This window comes from Danio rerio, chromosome 20 (assembly GCF_052040795.2).
Source record: "Danio rerio strain M-AB ecotype USA chromosome 20, GRCz13ab, whole genome shotgun sequence".
NCBI lineage: Eukaryota > Metazoa > Chordata > Actinopteri > Cypriniformes > Danionidae > Danio > Danio rerio.
In genome coordinates, this window is record NC_141040.1 from 25,358,814 (window position 1) to 25,376,994 (window position 18,181).

Below are 18,181 nucleotides of genomic sequence, written 5' to 3' on the forward strand. Positions count from 1 at the left end.
ATGTTTCCATCCGTTCTTCCATCCGATCTCTTGCACGCCCCCATACTGAGTGTAACCCCAAACCATGATTTTTCCTTTACCAAACTTGACTGATTTCTGAGAGAATCTTGGGTCCATGCAAGTTCCAAAAGGTCTTCTGCAGTATTGTGATGATTGAGATGCAGTTCAACTGAAGATTCATCAGAATAATCTACCTTCTGACACTTTTTCAATTGAGCAACTAGAAGTCAAGTTATTATTTGTTGCTTTTACAACTGGCATCCACGTCTACAATTATTTTAAAGCAAAGACAGTTATTAAAATATACCGTGATTCAAAATCTGTTTTCTAGATGGGCAGTGGTGTATTTTGAGTTTTCATCTCATTGGGCTAGTTTTGAATAGCCATTGGACGTTTTTGTTTTGAAAACCTGGCAACCCTACTCTCGAGAGTAGTTTTGTGAACCTCGCATTAGACTCTTGGAGGTATTTAATAGTTTTATATTTTTCATTGATATACTGATGCTGCTTTGTACTTAAAGTCATGCAGGGAGAAATGCTTCTGCTTCATTCTGAACTTTTCTGATGGGTTCAGATTAAAAAGAGTTTCCGGATAAAAGATGTGATTTTGTGCTACAGGACATGAATAATGAGAAATTCATCTGACAATCATTGAAATCCTCATGTTAGCAGCTTGTGTTTTTAAAGCAAACAGTGGTTTCATATTCCATCTGACCATCGGGTAACTCGAGTAATGTTCACCCTGGACATTATTAAACCCATAAATCAGATCTCACTATTTTAAAATACACATTAGAAATGCCTGAGAGAATTTGTGGCTCCAACAGTGCTAATTCTCCTTCAGGTTTCTGGACTGCGGATAGACCTACAGTATATATTAAACCCTAAAGAACTATTTATATTGTGGATGGATTAAATATATTTTCTGAATTAAAGTGAGCTCTGATGTTTAAAGTATAAGTGTGTTTAAAATGAGCCCCTGAAAGGATTTTGTGAAACATATTTTTCGTCACATTCTATTTTCATGTATTTATAAGTTATTTGTGTTTACTCACAGAACTTTTACATTTACACTAAAGACTTTGCGGTTGCTTGTACATTTTTTGGTTATTATTTTCAGGCAGTAAAAAACATGTTTCATAGTTTTTATTTATTGTATGGGCGGCACGGTGGCTTAGTAGTTAGCACTGTCACCTCACAGCAAGAAAGTTGCTGATTTGAGTCCTGGCTGGGTCAGTTGACATTTCTGTGTGGAGTTTGCATGTTCTCCTTGTGTTCACATGGGTTTCCACCAGGTGCTTCGGTTTCCCCCACAGTCCAAAGACATGCACTATAGGTGAACTGGGTAAGCTAAATTGTCCGCAGTGTAAGTGTTTATGTGTGAATGAGTGTGGAAGGGTGTTTCCCTATACTGGGTTGCGGCTGGAAAACATATCCTGTGTAAAACATATGCTGGAATAGTTAGTGGTTTATTCGACTGTGGCAACCTCTGAAATAGAGCCTAACGAAATAAAATGATTTATTGTTTCCTTCAGTTCTTAAATACTTTATAAGTCTTATATACTTATGATGTATGTATTACACTGTGAAAGGATGATGCGTTTACATCATAGACAGTAAAAGATATGGACGTAGTATCCGTGACGTCACCCTTATGTTTCTGAAGAATGCAAAATAAGCTACATGTAGGCACGGCCAACCGGCGCAATTTTGTTTGTGCATCATCACACCAACCGGAGGACACCAAACAAGGGCAAAGGGGCGGAATGTGAGCAGAGCTACAGACACCTGCTAGCATTTTGCTTAGACTGGCTTTTCTTTGGGAGAAACTCTTAATACTTCATTACCTGTAACTCTTTTGTGATCTGACCACATGTTCTTGGTTGTATACTATATAAATAAAGTGTTTAGACTTTTAAAAACACTGTTGTAATACATTGAGCCACTAAACATTGTTCTTTATGATGTTTTTCTACGGGAGGAAAACGCAAATTACTTTCAAACACTTCAAATATAGTCTGTGTTAGTAAATGCAAGGCTACTTATGAAATCCAGGCCTAACACTGTATGACAATGTTTCAGATGTCTGTTCTAGAGCCCAGAGTTAATTAGTCTGTCAGATTCTGGTGTGGATTACAGGTCTCATAAAATATATAAATGATTAATTATCTTGAGTAAAACAAATACAATTATAGATATGGTATATAAGTATATAATTGCACAATTAAGTGCACACAGCATGCCATATTATCTGATAATTGTAGGAAATAATCCCAAAAGGCAATTGAATGTCTAAAGCCACATAAAGCAAAACAAAAATATGATGTATATGCCGAGATCAGCAGCTAATCAGCTGGAATCAGCTGAGGTGAAGTGACATCGACCAGCGAGACATAGCTCTCACTTAAGTGGCCACACCCTTAATTATGCAGACTTAATATAACTTAATATGAACAAAACAGATGAGTTATAAAAAAAAATCACCCCCTCACAGTTGTCATGAAGGGTAATATTACATATTTAAACCAAAATCTTTCTTTGTTCCAGTATGTGAACACCTGCTCTTCTGCTGTAAAGTTGGCCATTTTAATAGTGGTGTAAATAGTTATTAGCCCTATTATGCAGCGAGGCCTAGCGGAATTTTAATGACTTGCAGTTTCAGTTACTTCGTATTAGCATCACAAGGGAAAGCTGGGGGTTGCCGTTTGGTTTTTACCTGCAATTTGTGTGTGTGTGAGTAAAAACATAACATTCTGTATGGCATTTAATTATTGTTTAAGGCCATTTGTTGATGTCAGTCATCATACAGTAAACAGCTGTTATCTTTTCATCAGTAAAATGCAGTCGTACAGTCTTTCGATCATTGCATGTAAAGATTTTGGACATCTTCTTGGACACTTTTAAAACTTCCAAAAGGTTTGCTGCATTTATAAAGGACCCATGTCTTGAGGTTGTTCAATATGATGCAATTTATTTTCAGCGTGCGATTTGATTGGACATGAATCACAGGATTGATTTTTCTACTCAGCCAATCACCATTGACAAGTAAAAATAAAGTAGTGACTGCAGATTGAATGAAAAAAAAAGTAGTAAAAGTACCAATACAGCACTAAGAAATGTACTCAAAGAAACACACTTTTAAAAATACTTAGTAAATAACCTTAAAAAACTTTTCTATTTCCGTACTTTAAGTATTTGTAATTTGTGGCTTACACCACTGGAACTCACATGTGCAAAATAGTTTTGAAGTACATTTCCCATGTTTAAATGCACATTGTGTATTACTGTAAATGTACATTGTCACTCAAGAAATCGTTGAACTTCAGAGGCAGCAGTTTACAGCTATCAGGCACAGATTTAAAGACAAAGGGAAAGCAAATGCTCTGGCCAAACACACTCAGTCATTTATCATCACAATGGGATTTAGCATAAGGTTTTTGACCTTCACAAAATGGGAAGTGGCTCAAAGTGTTTGTCTTGTGTCGGGCTTGTTCCAGCACACTGGTTTTTGAGTGGCAATCTGAAAGAATCACAGATGAAGAATTGCAGAAATGATTTGGTCAAAAGTACATGATGTCCACTACATCAACACCCACCAATTGTTTGGATGATTTTTAAGAAAAAAAAAGCCTCTACTAACATTCAAATCAAACTCAATCATCTTCATTTTTTGTTAATGATTAAAAAAAAAATATATATATATATATAAAATAAAATAAAAAGAGCTTTCCCAGCCTTTTTTGCTCATCATTATCAAAGGTGCCAACATTAGTGGATTGCATTGTTTTTCAAATCTATTAGCGATTCACTGGCAAATGATGTATCGGTCTAAAATGTGAATTTTAGACCCCCCAAAATGAGTGTTATTACAGTCAATATCTTCAGTTTTATTGTTCAGATAATCACTTTAATTAATGTCTTTGATTAATGAATTACTGTGTCCTTATTCTGAACACGAGCAGTTTGTTTATTCTCAGAACATCAACAAACTTTCTTCAGACTCTTCTTTTTAGTTATTTCAGATCTGAGAGTCTTATATTTTTAATTGAAAGCAGCTCTGCTTGCAGAAATGAATTTTACCTGCCCAATTATCCTCAAGTTCTGAGTTTGTTGTGCAGGTAACTGACTGAAGCAGTTTTTTTCTTCTTCTTTTTGGAAGTGTGTGCAGCCAGTAACGACAGCTTCTTCCTCTCCACAGGTTTTGTGGAGCTCAGTCTTTTCGATCAGGTGCATTTGTTGGAGTGCTGCTGGTTAGAGGTGCTTATGCTGGGATTGATGTGGCGCTCCGTTAATCACCCTGGAAAGCTCATTTTCTCTCCAGACCTCTGTCTCAGCAGGTAACTAGTGCCAATTAATTGTGTTTATCTGTGCTGATGGCTAATTTATGAACAGGCACGTGCTTGGATACGTTTATTCATAAACGGTTCTTTTGGTCACTGGTTTTATGCAGATGTCTGGTTATACAGTGTGCCAGGGTGGTATGAAATTGTGTACTGTATAGGTGATTTGAGGACATGTCTTAAATGTCGTTTTAGCCATGGTTAGTCAAAGTTAGCAGTTCACATATACAAATGAATACAATGGTTTGATCTGTATTTCTGCCAGAGCTGTTGTTAATATTCTTTGAATTGATGGTATTGTGAAAGCTACAGGTTTTAATTTGTCATGTAATTCCTACTAGAAAGCAACTAATTTGTAATAGTGTTTTTTTTTTAGCATAACAATGATCCCGAACACACTGCTAATATAATGAAATTGCATTTAGAGAAAAAAACAGCTGATGAAACAAAGAAAGTCATGAAATGGCCTTTACAGAGACCAGAGCTGAATATTATATAGCGTTTAGGCTATATTGTAGGCAGTATGAGATTCACCTGGAGAAAAAAAAAAATATATATAGAACATGCTAAATCTAAGGAAGAACTCTTCAAAATGCTTAAAGATACTTGCTATTAAATAGCACATAATTCAACAAAAGACTCAACAAACTGTTGGAATAGAGGTCACTTCAAACATACTTTTGATGCTAGCATTTTGATTCCAAAAGTAATTTTGTTCTGAATATTGTGTACATATTTTTCATAATTTCTGTTTGTTTGTTAAAAGTATAGTCAAAAGTAATGATCCTGCACTTGCTCCATACCTTTTAGATAGATAGATTTGTGAAAAAGGCTTCCAAACAGTGGTGGATGTTCGCACACTCCACACTCCGGTCCACACTTTCATCTGCAACATCATCATGCGACTTGGTTGTCGTTTGCCTAGAGTACCAGTTGGTGGTGGCCCAAGACTTTTGCACAAATATATATATTTACAAAAGCATAAACTTTTTTTTTAAAACTTAATTTAAAACATATTACCTATATTTGACAACTTTTGTCTGTAAAATAATTCTCGGATAAAAAGATTAAGGGCTCTGTTTTAACGATTTAGGCACAAAGTCTAAAGTGCAGGGCGCAAAAGCATTAAGGGCAAGTCTAAATCCACTTTTTTGCTATTTTAAGGACAGAAAAATACAGCTGGCGTCCTGGCGCATGGTCTAACAGAGTTGTGCTTATTCTCTTAATGAGTTATGGGTGTGTTTTGAGAATTAAGTGTGCATTAAACAAATCAGAATCTTCTCTTACAATCCCTTTAAGAGTCAGTTTCATCGCACCATGGCGCATTTGCTATTTACATGGCATACTTTGTAAGTGGAAAAACTGAACGCTTCACTAGTGAGAAAACAGTTAAACAGACCATGTGCAGCGCGAGGATAAAGAATGAGCCTCCTCCATTCGAACTCTGTAATTTCTCTTTACTTTTTACTTTACTCCTTTACTTTTGTTGATAAGGAAACGATGTTGTACGCACCAATGAAGACATCCATTAGTCTACAAATTTAATTTCATTTGTTAAGCACAAAGATTTGTTTCAAAACTATTTCTAAATTCATTTCTGATTTCTAGCAAACGAATAAATGAGCAAAGAATAATGAAGTGTGGTCGAAAAACTGAGTTATATCCAAACACGCATTCTATTCTTATGCCCCATATAGTGATGCATACATCTCCAAAACCCGACAGGCAGACAAATCTAAACTTATTTTATTAAAACAAATATAAATATGCATATAATAAATAATACTGCTAATAAAAATGGAGGTAGTGGTTTTATAATTATGTGGAATATTTAAATCTTAATTTTTTTTTCTTCATATGTAAAGATTTTTGTGTGTTGCTCTGCATCCTGTTTGTGTTAAGCAATGCGTAAGCATTTGGACTTGCAAAGGCACATAAGTAACGCGCTCTGTGCTCGGATAGTTGGTCAATGGCATGATCTATTTCAGTTTCTCAAAATAGCAACGCGCTAACAATTCGCCTTAGCACACCTCCTTTTCAGAGTGGAACAGCCATGATTCCACAAAGTGGTGCAAACGGTTTTGCTAATTAAAAAATGAGGCACAAAACATAAAAATTACTGTTGCACTGGTCTGTAAATACCAACATATCAAACACAGCACGTCTTGCTCCTTATTGTGCTAGGTGCATGATAGGGCATATGAGATCTGTGCACCCCAATAATGATTTACACACTCACTGTTTATGCATTTAGCTATAACAACCATACTTTTTTTAGGTTTATTAATTTATAAGATAATGTTTATATTGAATTTTAATTCCTATTATTCCTTTTAATTAGTATGTCATTGGATTTAAATATAAATCAATAAAACAGCATCAAAAAACAAACGTCAATAAAACTTTGTTTCTAACAAATTGGATCATATGTTTCAAACTAGAGTTTTTCCTTTCCCCATTTATTCAGAACAGTTGCGCTTGTGTAGAATATAGCAGAACATCTCAAGAATACAGCTGTCAAAGTAATTGAGCGGTTTGGCCAGATGTGTGAAAGAGAGCTGCCAGTACAACTGTGAGAAGACAGGAACCGATTCTGTTCTGTTAACATGCTTGCTCTACTCTGATGCCCTTTGTACCCTCTGACATGCTGTGCCCATGTCGTAATGTGAGAAAAAATATAGGGCCTCCACAGACTTTATACTGGACTCCACTTCCAAAGCTCTCCAGTTTGCTGTAAATATGCTCAGCACCTGATCTGCTGCCAGACTTTTACTGGATTTTCATGGGCTGAGTTTTGGATGAGGAATTTGCTGTATCATTGCTAAAAGGATCCCTGAGTTTAACTTGTAAACATCAAAAACGTGCCAGAAAAGAGTGCGTGTCGCCTTTGTGACTACAGTACAGCTGCTATTAATTACTCTAAATATTGGTTGACACAAGTACAAATTTCCTATAAATTACGGCTTCTTTACACCAAGGACCATAGCTGTAACAATAACAGTAGAGATTCAGTGCCAGTTAAAAGTCTCTTTTGGCTGTAAAAATACTGTCAGCAATTTACAACAAAACCAAACGGTTTGTGATTAATAATTCATTTTAGATCATAAAAACATAATAAAAATAATCAGAAGATGGCAAAACACTTTAAAAATATACAGTATATAGAAGGGTAGCATACTGTCACTTGGATGTTCATATAATTTAATTATAATATAATATAATTTTAATTAATTATAATATAATTAGGGTAATAAGATAAGAAAATAAATTGTGGTTTTGTTATAGATCTAATGTTTAATTATATTCAACACTCACTGTCAAGACACTTTCAGAATCATACAATATGATTAAAAAAATCACACCAAAGATGAAATGTACTATTTTACCACTTAGATTAGGGAGAATTATTTTTATTACTGACCATTAATTCAGATCTACTTAGCTTAATGGCCAATCTACAGAAACTCTTTTCCTGACAGCCAATCAGAATCTTGTGGAATTTAGTTTTCTTGATGGCCAATCAGAATCCACAGAAGCTAATTTTAAACACAGCAAATCAGAATCTTCATTCATTCATTTTTTTTCTGGCTTAGTCACTTTTTTTAATCCGGGGTCGCCACAGCGGAATAAACCGCCAACTTATCCAGCATATGTTTTATGCAGTGAATGTCCTTCCAGCCGCAACCCATCACTGGGAAACAGCCATACACACTCATTCACACACACATACGCTACAGACAATTTAGCCTACCTAATTCACCTGTACCGCATGTCTTTGGACTTGTTGGGGAAACCGGAACACCCGGAGGAAACCCACGCGAACACAGAGAGAACATGCAAACTCCACACAGAAATACCAACTTACCCAGCTGAGGCTCGAACCAACAACCTTCTTGCTGTGAGGTGACAGCACTACCTACTGCGGCACCGATTGCCCCCAATCAGAATCTTATAGAATTTAATTTTTTTTGTGGTTAATCAAAATACATTTTTTTCTGGCAGCCAATCAGAATCTTCTTTTTTCTGACAGCCAATCGGAATCTTGTAATATAAACTTTTCTTGACAGCCAATCAGATTCTAATGGAATTTAATTTTCTTGATGGCCAATCAGAATCTACAGAAGCTAATTTTAATGACAGCCAATCAGAATCTTATAGAATTGAATTTTTTTCAATGGACAATTCGAATCTGTTATTTTTTCTAACAGCCAATCAGAATCTTATAGAATAAAATTCTTGATGGCCAATCAGAATCTAAAGAAGCGAATTTTCTTCACAGCCAATTAGAATCTCCTGGAATTAAATTTTCTTGATGGTCAATCAGAATCTACAGAATCAACATTTTCTGAGAGACAATCACAATCTACCGAATATAGTTTTCTTGATGGCCAATCAGAATCTACAGTAGTTATTTTCCTGACAACCAATCAGTATCTTATCTTTTTTTTCTGACAACCAGTCAGAATCTTATACAACTTATTTCTTAATGGCCAATCAGAATCTACAGAAGCAATTTTTCCTGACAATCTAGTTTTTTTTTCTGACAGCCAATCAAAATCTTAGAGAATAAAATTACCTTGATGGCCAATCAGAATCTACAGAAGTTAATTGTCCTGTCAGACAATCAGAATCTTTTAGAATTTAATTTTCTTAATGGCCAATCAGTATCTATTTTTTTTCTGGCAGCCAATTAGAATCTGCTTTTTTTCTGTCAGCCAACCAGAATCTTACAGAACAACATTTTCTTAATGGCCAATCAGAATCTACATAACCTACTTTTTTTCTTGACAGTCAATCAGAAACTATAAAATTTATTTATTATTTACCACCAATTAAAATCCATTGAATGAATTTATTTTGACAACCAATCCTGATTGACTTTTATTCTATAGAAAACACTAAAACTATTTAAACAGAACATAGATGTGGATGTCAATATAGTTATGGTAACATCTAGACACAGTATTTTGTTTCTTAGTGTAAACGGGACACTCCTGAGGCTCACAGTAATGAAGTACATCCACTCAATTATTTCTAACCTCTAGTGTTAATGTTGCGAACAAGTCTTGTTTAAAGCTAAATACAAGTAACTCTATCTTTTTTCTATCTGTCCTCACAAGTTTTAATGAAGTGTTAGTGACTGTCCAGGTCACATTCACTGTCGCAGCTCCAATTGTAGCACCTCTTGGCGTCCCAAAAAGCTCTAGTACGCTTTTTTCCATCGACACTTTGTGCTAAAATGACCATTGATGCTGTCAGCAGGTGCCAGGTTTGGAATAGGGTGAGCTTGAGATGAAGGCCTGCTCTCTTGTTTCTGATGAGGTGAAGCTAATTTGTTAGGCTGAAAATGTGTGTGTGTGTGCGTGTGTGTGTTTGGCAGGGATGAAAGCAGCTGTGTGCAGGGGTTGGTGGAGATCTTTGATATGCTGCTGGCAGCCACGTCCAGATTCAGAGAGTTGAAGTTACAGAGAGAAGAGTACGTGTGTCTCAAAGCCATGATCCTCCTGAACTCCAGTAAGTGCTCTTCTTATTGTAGAGTTTATGAAGCATATGCGTCTCTATTTTTGTAGATAAATTATTGGGTATTTTTTTTAGTTGAGCCTCTACATACAGTACAACAACAGTACAGAAAAATACATTTGTCCGCAGTGAAATGAAGCAAAGTGTAAATGAAGACTTTAGCATTGACATTCTGATTTTTGATACGTTTATAAAATTAAAGAGCTCATATTATACATGAAATAGGATCATATCTTGGTTGTAAGGGTCTCCAACAACAGTCTAATATGCATGCAAGGTCAAAAAACACTTTCATGGTCTCATAATCTGCATTTATTTTTACCTAATTATTCCAGAGACTCCGGTAAGAATCGTCCAGTGATTCATTTGTTCCCAAACCCATATACCCATATATATATGGTAAGGATTTGGTTATGAATTGACGGGTAGAGATCTGTAGATTTCACAAATGTCTATTTATTTCTAGACCCTTATTAGTCTAAAATACATATTATTTATAACATTTTAAAATTTTAAAATCTTAAAATAATACTCAAATAATACTAAATAATAGTTATCAAAATAATAAATAATACTTAAAAAATTACACATACTGTTTTTACAAGTTGGATTATTTTAAGCATTTTAAACTTTTAAAGAAACTTTTTTTATATTTAATTTGATAAATGCCTTTTATAAATAAAAAGCATAATATTTAATACTTAATAAATACCTAATACTATAATGAATTTGAATACTTTTTAATCTTTATGCACAATGATTACAGTAAAACCAGAAGAGAGAATGCTTTTTTGTTGCCCATAATTTTTTTTGAACATCAGAATAATCAAGAAAAAGTAGAAAAGTAACACATGAGAAGGATCTGATCCTCAATTGACGAGTAGTGATCTCTTGGGAAAAAAGTCAGCCTTTATTCAATCCAATCTAGAATAATCAAACAATAGCAGAATAACACAATTCCAAACCTTATCAAAATTAAAAAAAAATTTAAACATATAATAAACATTTATTCATTTATTTATTAAATTAACACTTTATTTCTCATAAATGAAAATGAGATGTATTGTTTTCACTATTTTTAAACTTTTTGAATTTAATTTGATAAGTGAGAGCTTTTTCTTTTAATATTTCAAGTGGCAAAACTGCATACAAAATTAAGCAAATGTCAAGGATGCAGTATAGTGAATGGCATTTCGGCAATAAACATGTTCTGTTCTTTGTGTCTGCATATCATAAATGATCACTTATACTTGCCATATAGCAGTGTTTGACTCCAGCTGTTCACCGATCTCACACCGTTTCACTTCCTGTTCTCTTCAGCATCATAAGGCCAAACACATGTCTGACCCTCCATACAGTCATAATAAAGAGCACTCAGAAGGTTATAGCTGTCCTTGCTTGAACCGAAGTGAGTTTTTGGCGAGGCCAAGCAAGAAAAACGCTCACACACTGTAAAATCTTAATGGACACAACATGCCTGCTTTGAGGAGCTCGCCACCATGTCAAACCAGCTATCCATTTCATACTGTAGCAATGGCTTCTAAGTAACAGACAGAACCTGCTTAGTGTCTCCTGTCAGAAGAAACCAATATTTCTCTCTGCTCTGATTGCTCTGAACTTTTGATGTGTCTCGTCTTGGTTCTTTATCTCCTCATCCTCACCCCTAAACATCTGCCTTCACTCTGTCTCCTCAGTGTCACTTGTTTGAGGCCTCCAGATGTGCCGTGTCATTTTGGAATGGTATATTCTGCGGGTTGGATGTTTGTTTGGGTATGGAATGGCTGTGAATGTGGCTTTACTGTGTGTGTGATTGTAGACATGTGTCTGGGCTCGTCTGAGGGAGGAGAAGATCTGCAGAGCCGCTCCAAGCTGCTGTGTCTGCTGGACTCGGTGACTGACGCTCTGGTTTGGGCCATCTCGAAGACCGGCCTTAGCTTCCAGCAGCGCTCCACCAGACTTGCCCATCTGCTCATGCTGCTCTCACACATACGCCACGTCAGGTACTCCATGTTCAATTCAATTCAGGTTTTTTTAGGGTAATGATCATTTCAAAGCTGCTTTACAACATGTGCACGTTCATTCAAAAGTTAAGGTGCACAGTACAACGGTCAAGCATATTACATCGGCAGTTATACATAGTGTACTTTTAAATAAGAAGCATCCATGCACACTGGAAGGCAAAATAATTAGCCCTGCTGTTAAATTTGAGTTCTTTTAAAAATATTTCACACCTGCTGGTAAAAGTCCCCAAGAAATCAAAGCTAACCATGTTTTTGTTAGCTTACATTGCTAGGTTTGTGATTAATTCTTCTGTGCATGTCATTAAGAAACAAAATAGTTTCCCCTTCTAATCTAAAATTGAAATCTGAAAATGTACTTCCTGTTTGTTTTTGTTAAATTGTCAGATTACGTCTATCTTAGGAATTGGGCAAGGCCAAAGACCTTAGAATCACCAAGAGGTGACGCTCAATAGAACGTTCCATTGCAACAGCAACAGCCCCGCGATTATGCCATTTTGGAGTGAAATCAATCGGCCGTCCATTGCATCTTAACGCTGCCGCAGTGGCAAGTAGCTGCTTTTTTTATTTATTTATTTTAAAAGCGCATTAAAGCTGAAATACAACCTTAAAGACGACAATACAGCACTTACCATAACAATCATCAGCACTTTTAATAGTTTATTTTACAGATTAATGTTTATATTTTAACTATACTTATTTTCTTGAAACTGTCACTTTTAGGTAAAATTACTTTCAATTACTTTAATAGTTTCATGCTATATTCAATAGTTCCATGCCTAGAAGTCTTGCTGCTGTCATTAAAAATCACGGAGGCCATATAAACTACTGGATAAAGTAGGTTTTGATGGGTGGTGTACTCATTTTTGCATCACCCTATATTACGTAAAACAAAACAAAAATTGTAATTTAGGTTTTTTGTTATTATTATTTTGTTTCATGTCATAAGTTAAAGGGATATATTAAAATGAGTCTAGTCAGCATTTTGGAAGTTGTTTTCGTTTCATTGAGATATTATTTAAAATGTTGCTTTTCAATGGGGATGTAATAATCTGTGTAATATTTTAACTCATATTTATCTCATTATTTTAATTCATTCTGTGTAACGTTATTTATCCGTGCTGTTGTTCTATTGGAATTTTCATTTGACTCTATGCTCTTTGGCTACATTTTAACTGCTGCAGGAGACCAACCTCATTTATGGCTGTTCCACACATTATCATCCTCTGGATAATGATTGTCTGATTGCGCTGGTCTTCTGAAGTTATTCACTACTTGATCTTGATGGCGAATCTCCTTCAAATGACAGCGACTCTTTGTTTAAGCGTTTGTGGCCGTTTGAGTAATTGCTGTCATGGGATGTGCGTTTGACAAGACAGCCTGTACCTCGCGTTCGTTTCTTACAGATTACAAAACAAAAAACTTTTATCATGAAGTGCACTTGATTCATTTAAAAGTCCAGTTTTCAAGCTTTATCTGGATGTTTTTCTTATGTCTGTGAAGCAAGTATTCGCTGAGATTCCAGTGTGTTTGTTGACCACCAAACTGTTGTAAAAGCACACGTCTGGTCCGAGCTTCTCCGTCAGTCTTTAGCGATCGCTGATTGGCTCCTGTACTAGTAGGCGGGGCTTGACTCGCCATATTGAGTTACACTTTTCTCCATTCAAAACTATACGAGTGACATGTCTTGTGTATTCTGCAGTCTTTGCTCTTCAGCTGTCTCTCTTCAAATAATATAATATATAAATAAAATAATAATAGTTTACAGTTTAAAAAACTATAATCCTAACTAGAATTTTCTTATTTAAAATATTATTAAAATTCCATTTTTATTGTGTTTTTTTAATAGCAAAATTAATAAAAACTCAGTTTACAAAAAAAAGGAAGTTTAACTAATGCACGTGAAACTTGAATTGCAACACCAATGAACTGGAAACAATTACATTTCTGGTTACCATAAAAAGTTGTTTGCCCTTTATTTTCTCAATATTAGTAAAATATGATTTTTGTTCTTTAAAACTATCCAAAATTAAAACTGCTGTATGATTTTATTTATTATTATAATTATTTATTTTTTGTAGTAACTGTAACTTTGTGTTGCTTTTCACAAAAAAAAAAAGATTTTATTCACCAGAAATGTAAATAAATTGTCCTTTCTTCATTCATAGACTTGCTGAACATGTGATGCTTCATATTTGTTTATTTTTGAGTTGAGGATGGACACAAATAAAGGTTTTGTTCAAACCTGTATTATTTATACCCCATGGCTCTTCAAAAAAATGCATTTGCCCAGGAAATCTGAAAAAGCTATTTGCTGAAAAAGGTTCCCGACCTCTGATTTAGTACATGCATGTTTTTACATTGTACTGTTGTTTTTAAAAATTATACAACTGTAATAATTTCTGTTATTCCAGTCAATATAGAAGCTAATTTAGAATTACACTGTTGACCAAGTCCATACTTTAATACAACTTGATACCTGCCGATACACCAAGGCCTGTCCCTAACCTTACCTCTATACCACTTCAAGAGCATCAGAAGTGTTGTGCAATACAATCTATTTACATAGTAAGTACACTTTTTTCACACAACTCCATGTTGTCCCAACATAAGTGTGGTTTATTTATAAACCAATTTCGAGAGGATCATGTGTTTATGATCAACATGGCTGGCACCTCATTAGCTCTGTAATCTGCTCTATTAGATGATTACGGAAGCATTATAAATAATGAGTTTTTCACTCCAGTTATCTTCATCTTGATGTTTCCCCCCCGTTACACCCCTACTTCTCAACCCTTTTATTTTTTTTTTTGTTAGAGCGACACGCTGGCCAGCACTGTCGTCTCACAGCAAGAACACTGCTGGTCCAACCTCCTATCAGGCCGGTTGGCGTTTCTGTGCGGAGTTTCTATGTTCTCCCTTATGGTCGCATGGGTTTCCCCTGGTTTCCTTTCACCATCCAAAAACATACACCATAGCCAATCGACTAACTCAAATTATCACCCAAGATAAGCTTAATTTACATTTCTCACACAGCGACAGGCAGGGGAGTTCTCGAGACCTACCTGAGCTCGAACTCCCCTCTCACCTTTTTAACTGGAGGGAGCCCCGGGCTCGAGGATAAGTAAAGGAACTCTTGAAATCAATTAGGTTAATTTTTAAGTGGATTGAACATAAAGCAATGAAGTTGTCCCAAAAAACTTTAAGAATAGTGTTTTCAACACATTTTAAATAAGTAGTTTAAACTAGCAGTAAAAAAAACATTTTTTTTGAGTGTAAAGTAGAACCAAGAAATATTACAATACTGTGGAAATCTCTGTGCTCTGTTAAATATCATGTGGGAAATATTTGAAAAAGAATAAAACATTTCACTGGTTCGCTTATAATTTTTTGCATATGATACATTTTCAATGAAGCCATCTGATCAACAAAATAATTTAGAACAAATTGTGTAATATTTAAGTGATTGAGCTGTCCTCAGAGTTCTCGTAAGGTTGGTAATGTATCATCTCCTCACAGGTCTCAGATCTGATCATCTCGAGCTTCACAATCTCCAGAGGCCTTGGAAACAGAAATTATACTGAACTTATTCAACTTTTCACAGACATGACTGCGCATAATGCAGTGTTTTCAGTCAGACAAAGAACCCTGTGGCCCGACTTGTGCTTAATGCACAGTCATCTCTCTGAAGACTGCAACATTTACTGCTTTATCTGCTCAAATTATGGATGCAAAACTCAAAAAATTTGTTTTACAATGTTTATTTAAATTCCCATGCAGTTGATTTGGACGGCTGTTTATTCCAGAAAGCAAGATTAATTTAAAATCTGCTAAATCCTAAATTCTGGGTTGACTAAACCTATATACTCAAGGTATCCAAGGTATTTACTCAAGGTATTCCAAAAGCGCTCCTGGGATTAAGATCAGTCAACTCAGAGTATGTTAACCCTGAATACCAAAAGAACCCTGAAGTCGCAAGTCACCACAGAAACGGATACTAAAAAGCACACCTTAACCCTTCTGTGGTCTTAGAATTCTGAAATGACCCCACAATTCTGAACACATACTGTATCATCTCGAGTAGCTAGAAACCTGTTTTTTTTTTTATTCTGAATAGTCCGTTTGTGTTAAATGAGTGTTTTCAATCTAGATAAACCCCTCGCTGATTGTGTATACCCTATCTGCAGTAACAAAGGCATGGACCACCTGCACTGCATGAAGATGAAGAAGATGGTTCCTCTGTATGACCTGCTCCTGGAGATGCTGGACGCTCACATCATGCACAGCTCCCGTTTGTCTCACTCCGGCCCTCGAGCCCCTGCTGCTCACAAAGACAACAAGAGTGTCCAGGAGGCCTTTCCCTGCAGCTCACAGCACGGACCCTAAACACGGCCCTCACAGTCACACGAACACAGGTTTGCTTCTTATCTTACTCAATGTTGGTATTCTGATGTTGAACTGAAGTTTTAAAAGAAAATAAATCAACTTCAGATTAGGCTTGGGCGGTATCCAAATTTTGATACCGTCAAACCGCCTCCATATTTTACCCCGGTATCCGGTATTACCGGCGTAATAAAAAAATTATGACGTAAGGCTCAGACAGCGTCACCAAACTGTTGGCTTGAGCCTAAACCATTCAGAAAATAAATACCATATATGCGACCTGAGGCTCGAGGTCAGAAAGAGAGAGAGAGAGAGAGAGAGCGAGCGCCAAGCGACGCACAGCACCTCTCTCTCTCTCTCTTACGCAAACACACACACACACACAAACACACACGCATCTCTCCCGCGATTTATTCAGAAATTTACTCCCACACCGTAAGAAATCTGGCCGGCTCCCGCGGTACAGCCTCGGGAATGCTGAGAGCTGTAATCAGGCCATAAAAATTATACCCGATAGGTCCCGAGTCCGACAGGTACATTTTGATTGACAGCTTTATAAAGCCCGAACCCGTTTACAGCCCGACATTATTCAAATGTGCTCATGCACACAGCTCTAATGCATTTTTTCAAGAATGAGTCATTTACATGTTTTAAAATAATTTATTCATTACAAACGTAGACTATAGGCTACTTGGAAGTTGAAACAAAGAAATAAGTTCGCTGTAACATCGTAACATCTCAGCACTCGATAGGCCTGCGTACATACACTTAGCCTTTAAATTGGCCAACACACCAATGAAAAAAAGTCTTGCTTAACAAATCAAATTAAAATAAACTCTAACTGATGACGGCTATTTTGGCAATAACAAAATTAAGATAAAGGCTGTGCAAGATTTGTTTCTTCATTTTTCTTCACAATCTGGCATTAGGGCGGCGGTGAAGCTTAATATTAATAGAATAATGCCACCATTAGCCTGTATACTCTGTCTACATTATGATTATATAATTAAATTAATATTTATTTATAATTTAAAAACCCTTTACTCACCAAGATTAGGCTACGTGTGTTTGTTTGTGGAGGAACATTATTAAATCCACTGGCTTTAGCACAGACTTGCACTCATGGTGCGTCCAGCAATACTGAACACCCTTTCCTGCTGCTACAGGTCGAGATGCAGAGTTCTGATCTGGCTGATTTTGCAAGTTTTGGGTAGGATTGTTTATTCATCTTCTACCAGTCAGGAACATCCATTTAATTTTCCAAGACAGCAGTTTTAGTGTAGCGAGTGGCCTCGTCTTTTTACCTGTCAGCTTGCGGTTAAGGGCTCTACCGTAATACGCAGTGTATGAGCGATCGCCGAAATACCTGGGCGGCTGGAATGACCGCTCCTTCTGAGCTAGTGACTGGCTTGACTGCCGTCAAAATCCGCTTTTTTTACTACTTCGTCATCATTTGTTTCATCTTTGCAGGGATGGTTTTTAATGCAGGGATTTGGATTTTTTCGAGTCTCACCGGGTTCGGGCAAAGATCTTCAGCTCTAATGCAGACCTCTCGTTCATATTAACCACGTCTCCCTTCTGTTCAGTCGAAACCGGAAATACTGCCAAACTGCAGGACACTTTGGAGCGCGACTCATCATGTCACGTCACCTCTCCCTCTCCCCCTTCCTCTCCCTCTCTCTCTCTCCTCCACACTGTCCCGTGATGACAACCACACATACGTTTTTGTAGGCATTAAATAAAGGATATTTAATATTTTATGACGGTATAACGGTGTTGAAACTGACACCGTTGCTATTTTTAGATCCCGCGGTATACCATAATACCGCCCAAGCCTACTACAGATGCCCCCCGGAAATGGGCACCAAGACCTGACAGTGTAAACAGGGCCTTAGTAAGCTACACATTTATTTTTAGTCAT

The 18,181-nt window shown here is 36.3% G+C and overlaps 1 protein-coding gene across 5 annotated transcripts in view; it reads left to right on the forward strand.

The window, feature by feature from the left end:
- esr2a (estrogen receptor 2a) overlaps positions 1-18,181 on the forward strand; it is a 59,236-nt gene that overhangs the window by 35,839 nt on the left and 5,216 nt on the right. For all 5 annotated transcript variants that reach the window (XM_087296339.1, XM_087296338.1, XM_087296340.1 and 2 more), the window contains 4 exon segments: positions 4,198-4,336; positions 9,720-9,853; positions 11,676-11,859; positions 16,065-16,292. In XM_087296339.1, the coding sequence (XP_087152465.1) occupies positions 4,198-4,336; positions 9,720-9,853; positions 11,676-11,859; positions 16,065-16,263 (656 nt within the window). In that variant the 3' untranslated portion in view covers positions 16,264-16,292.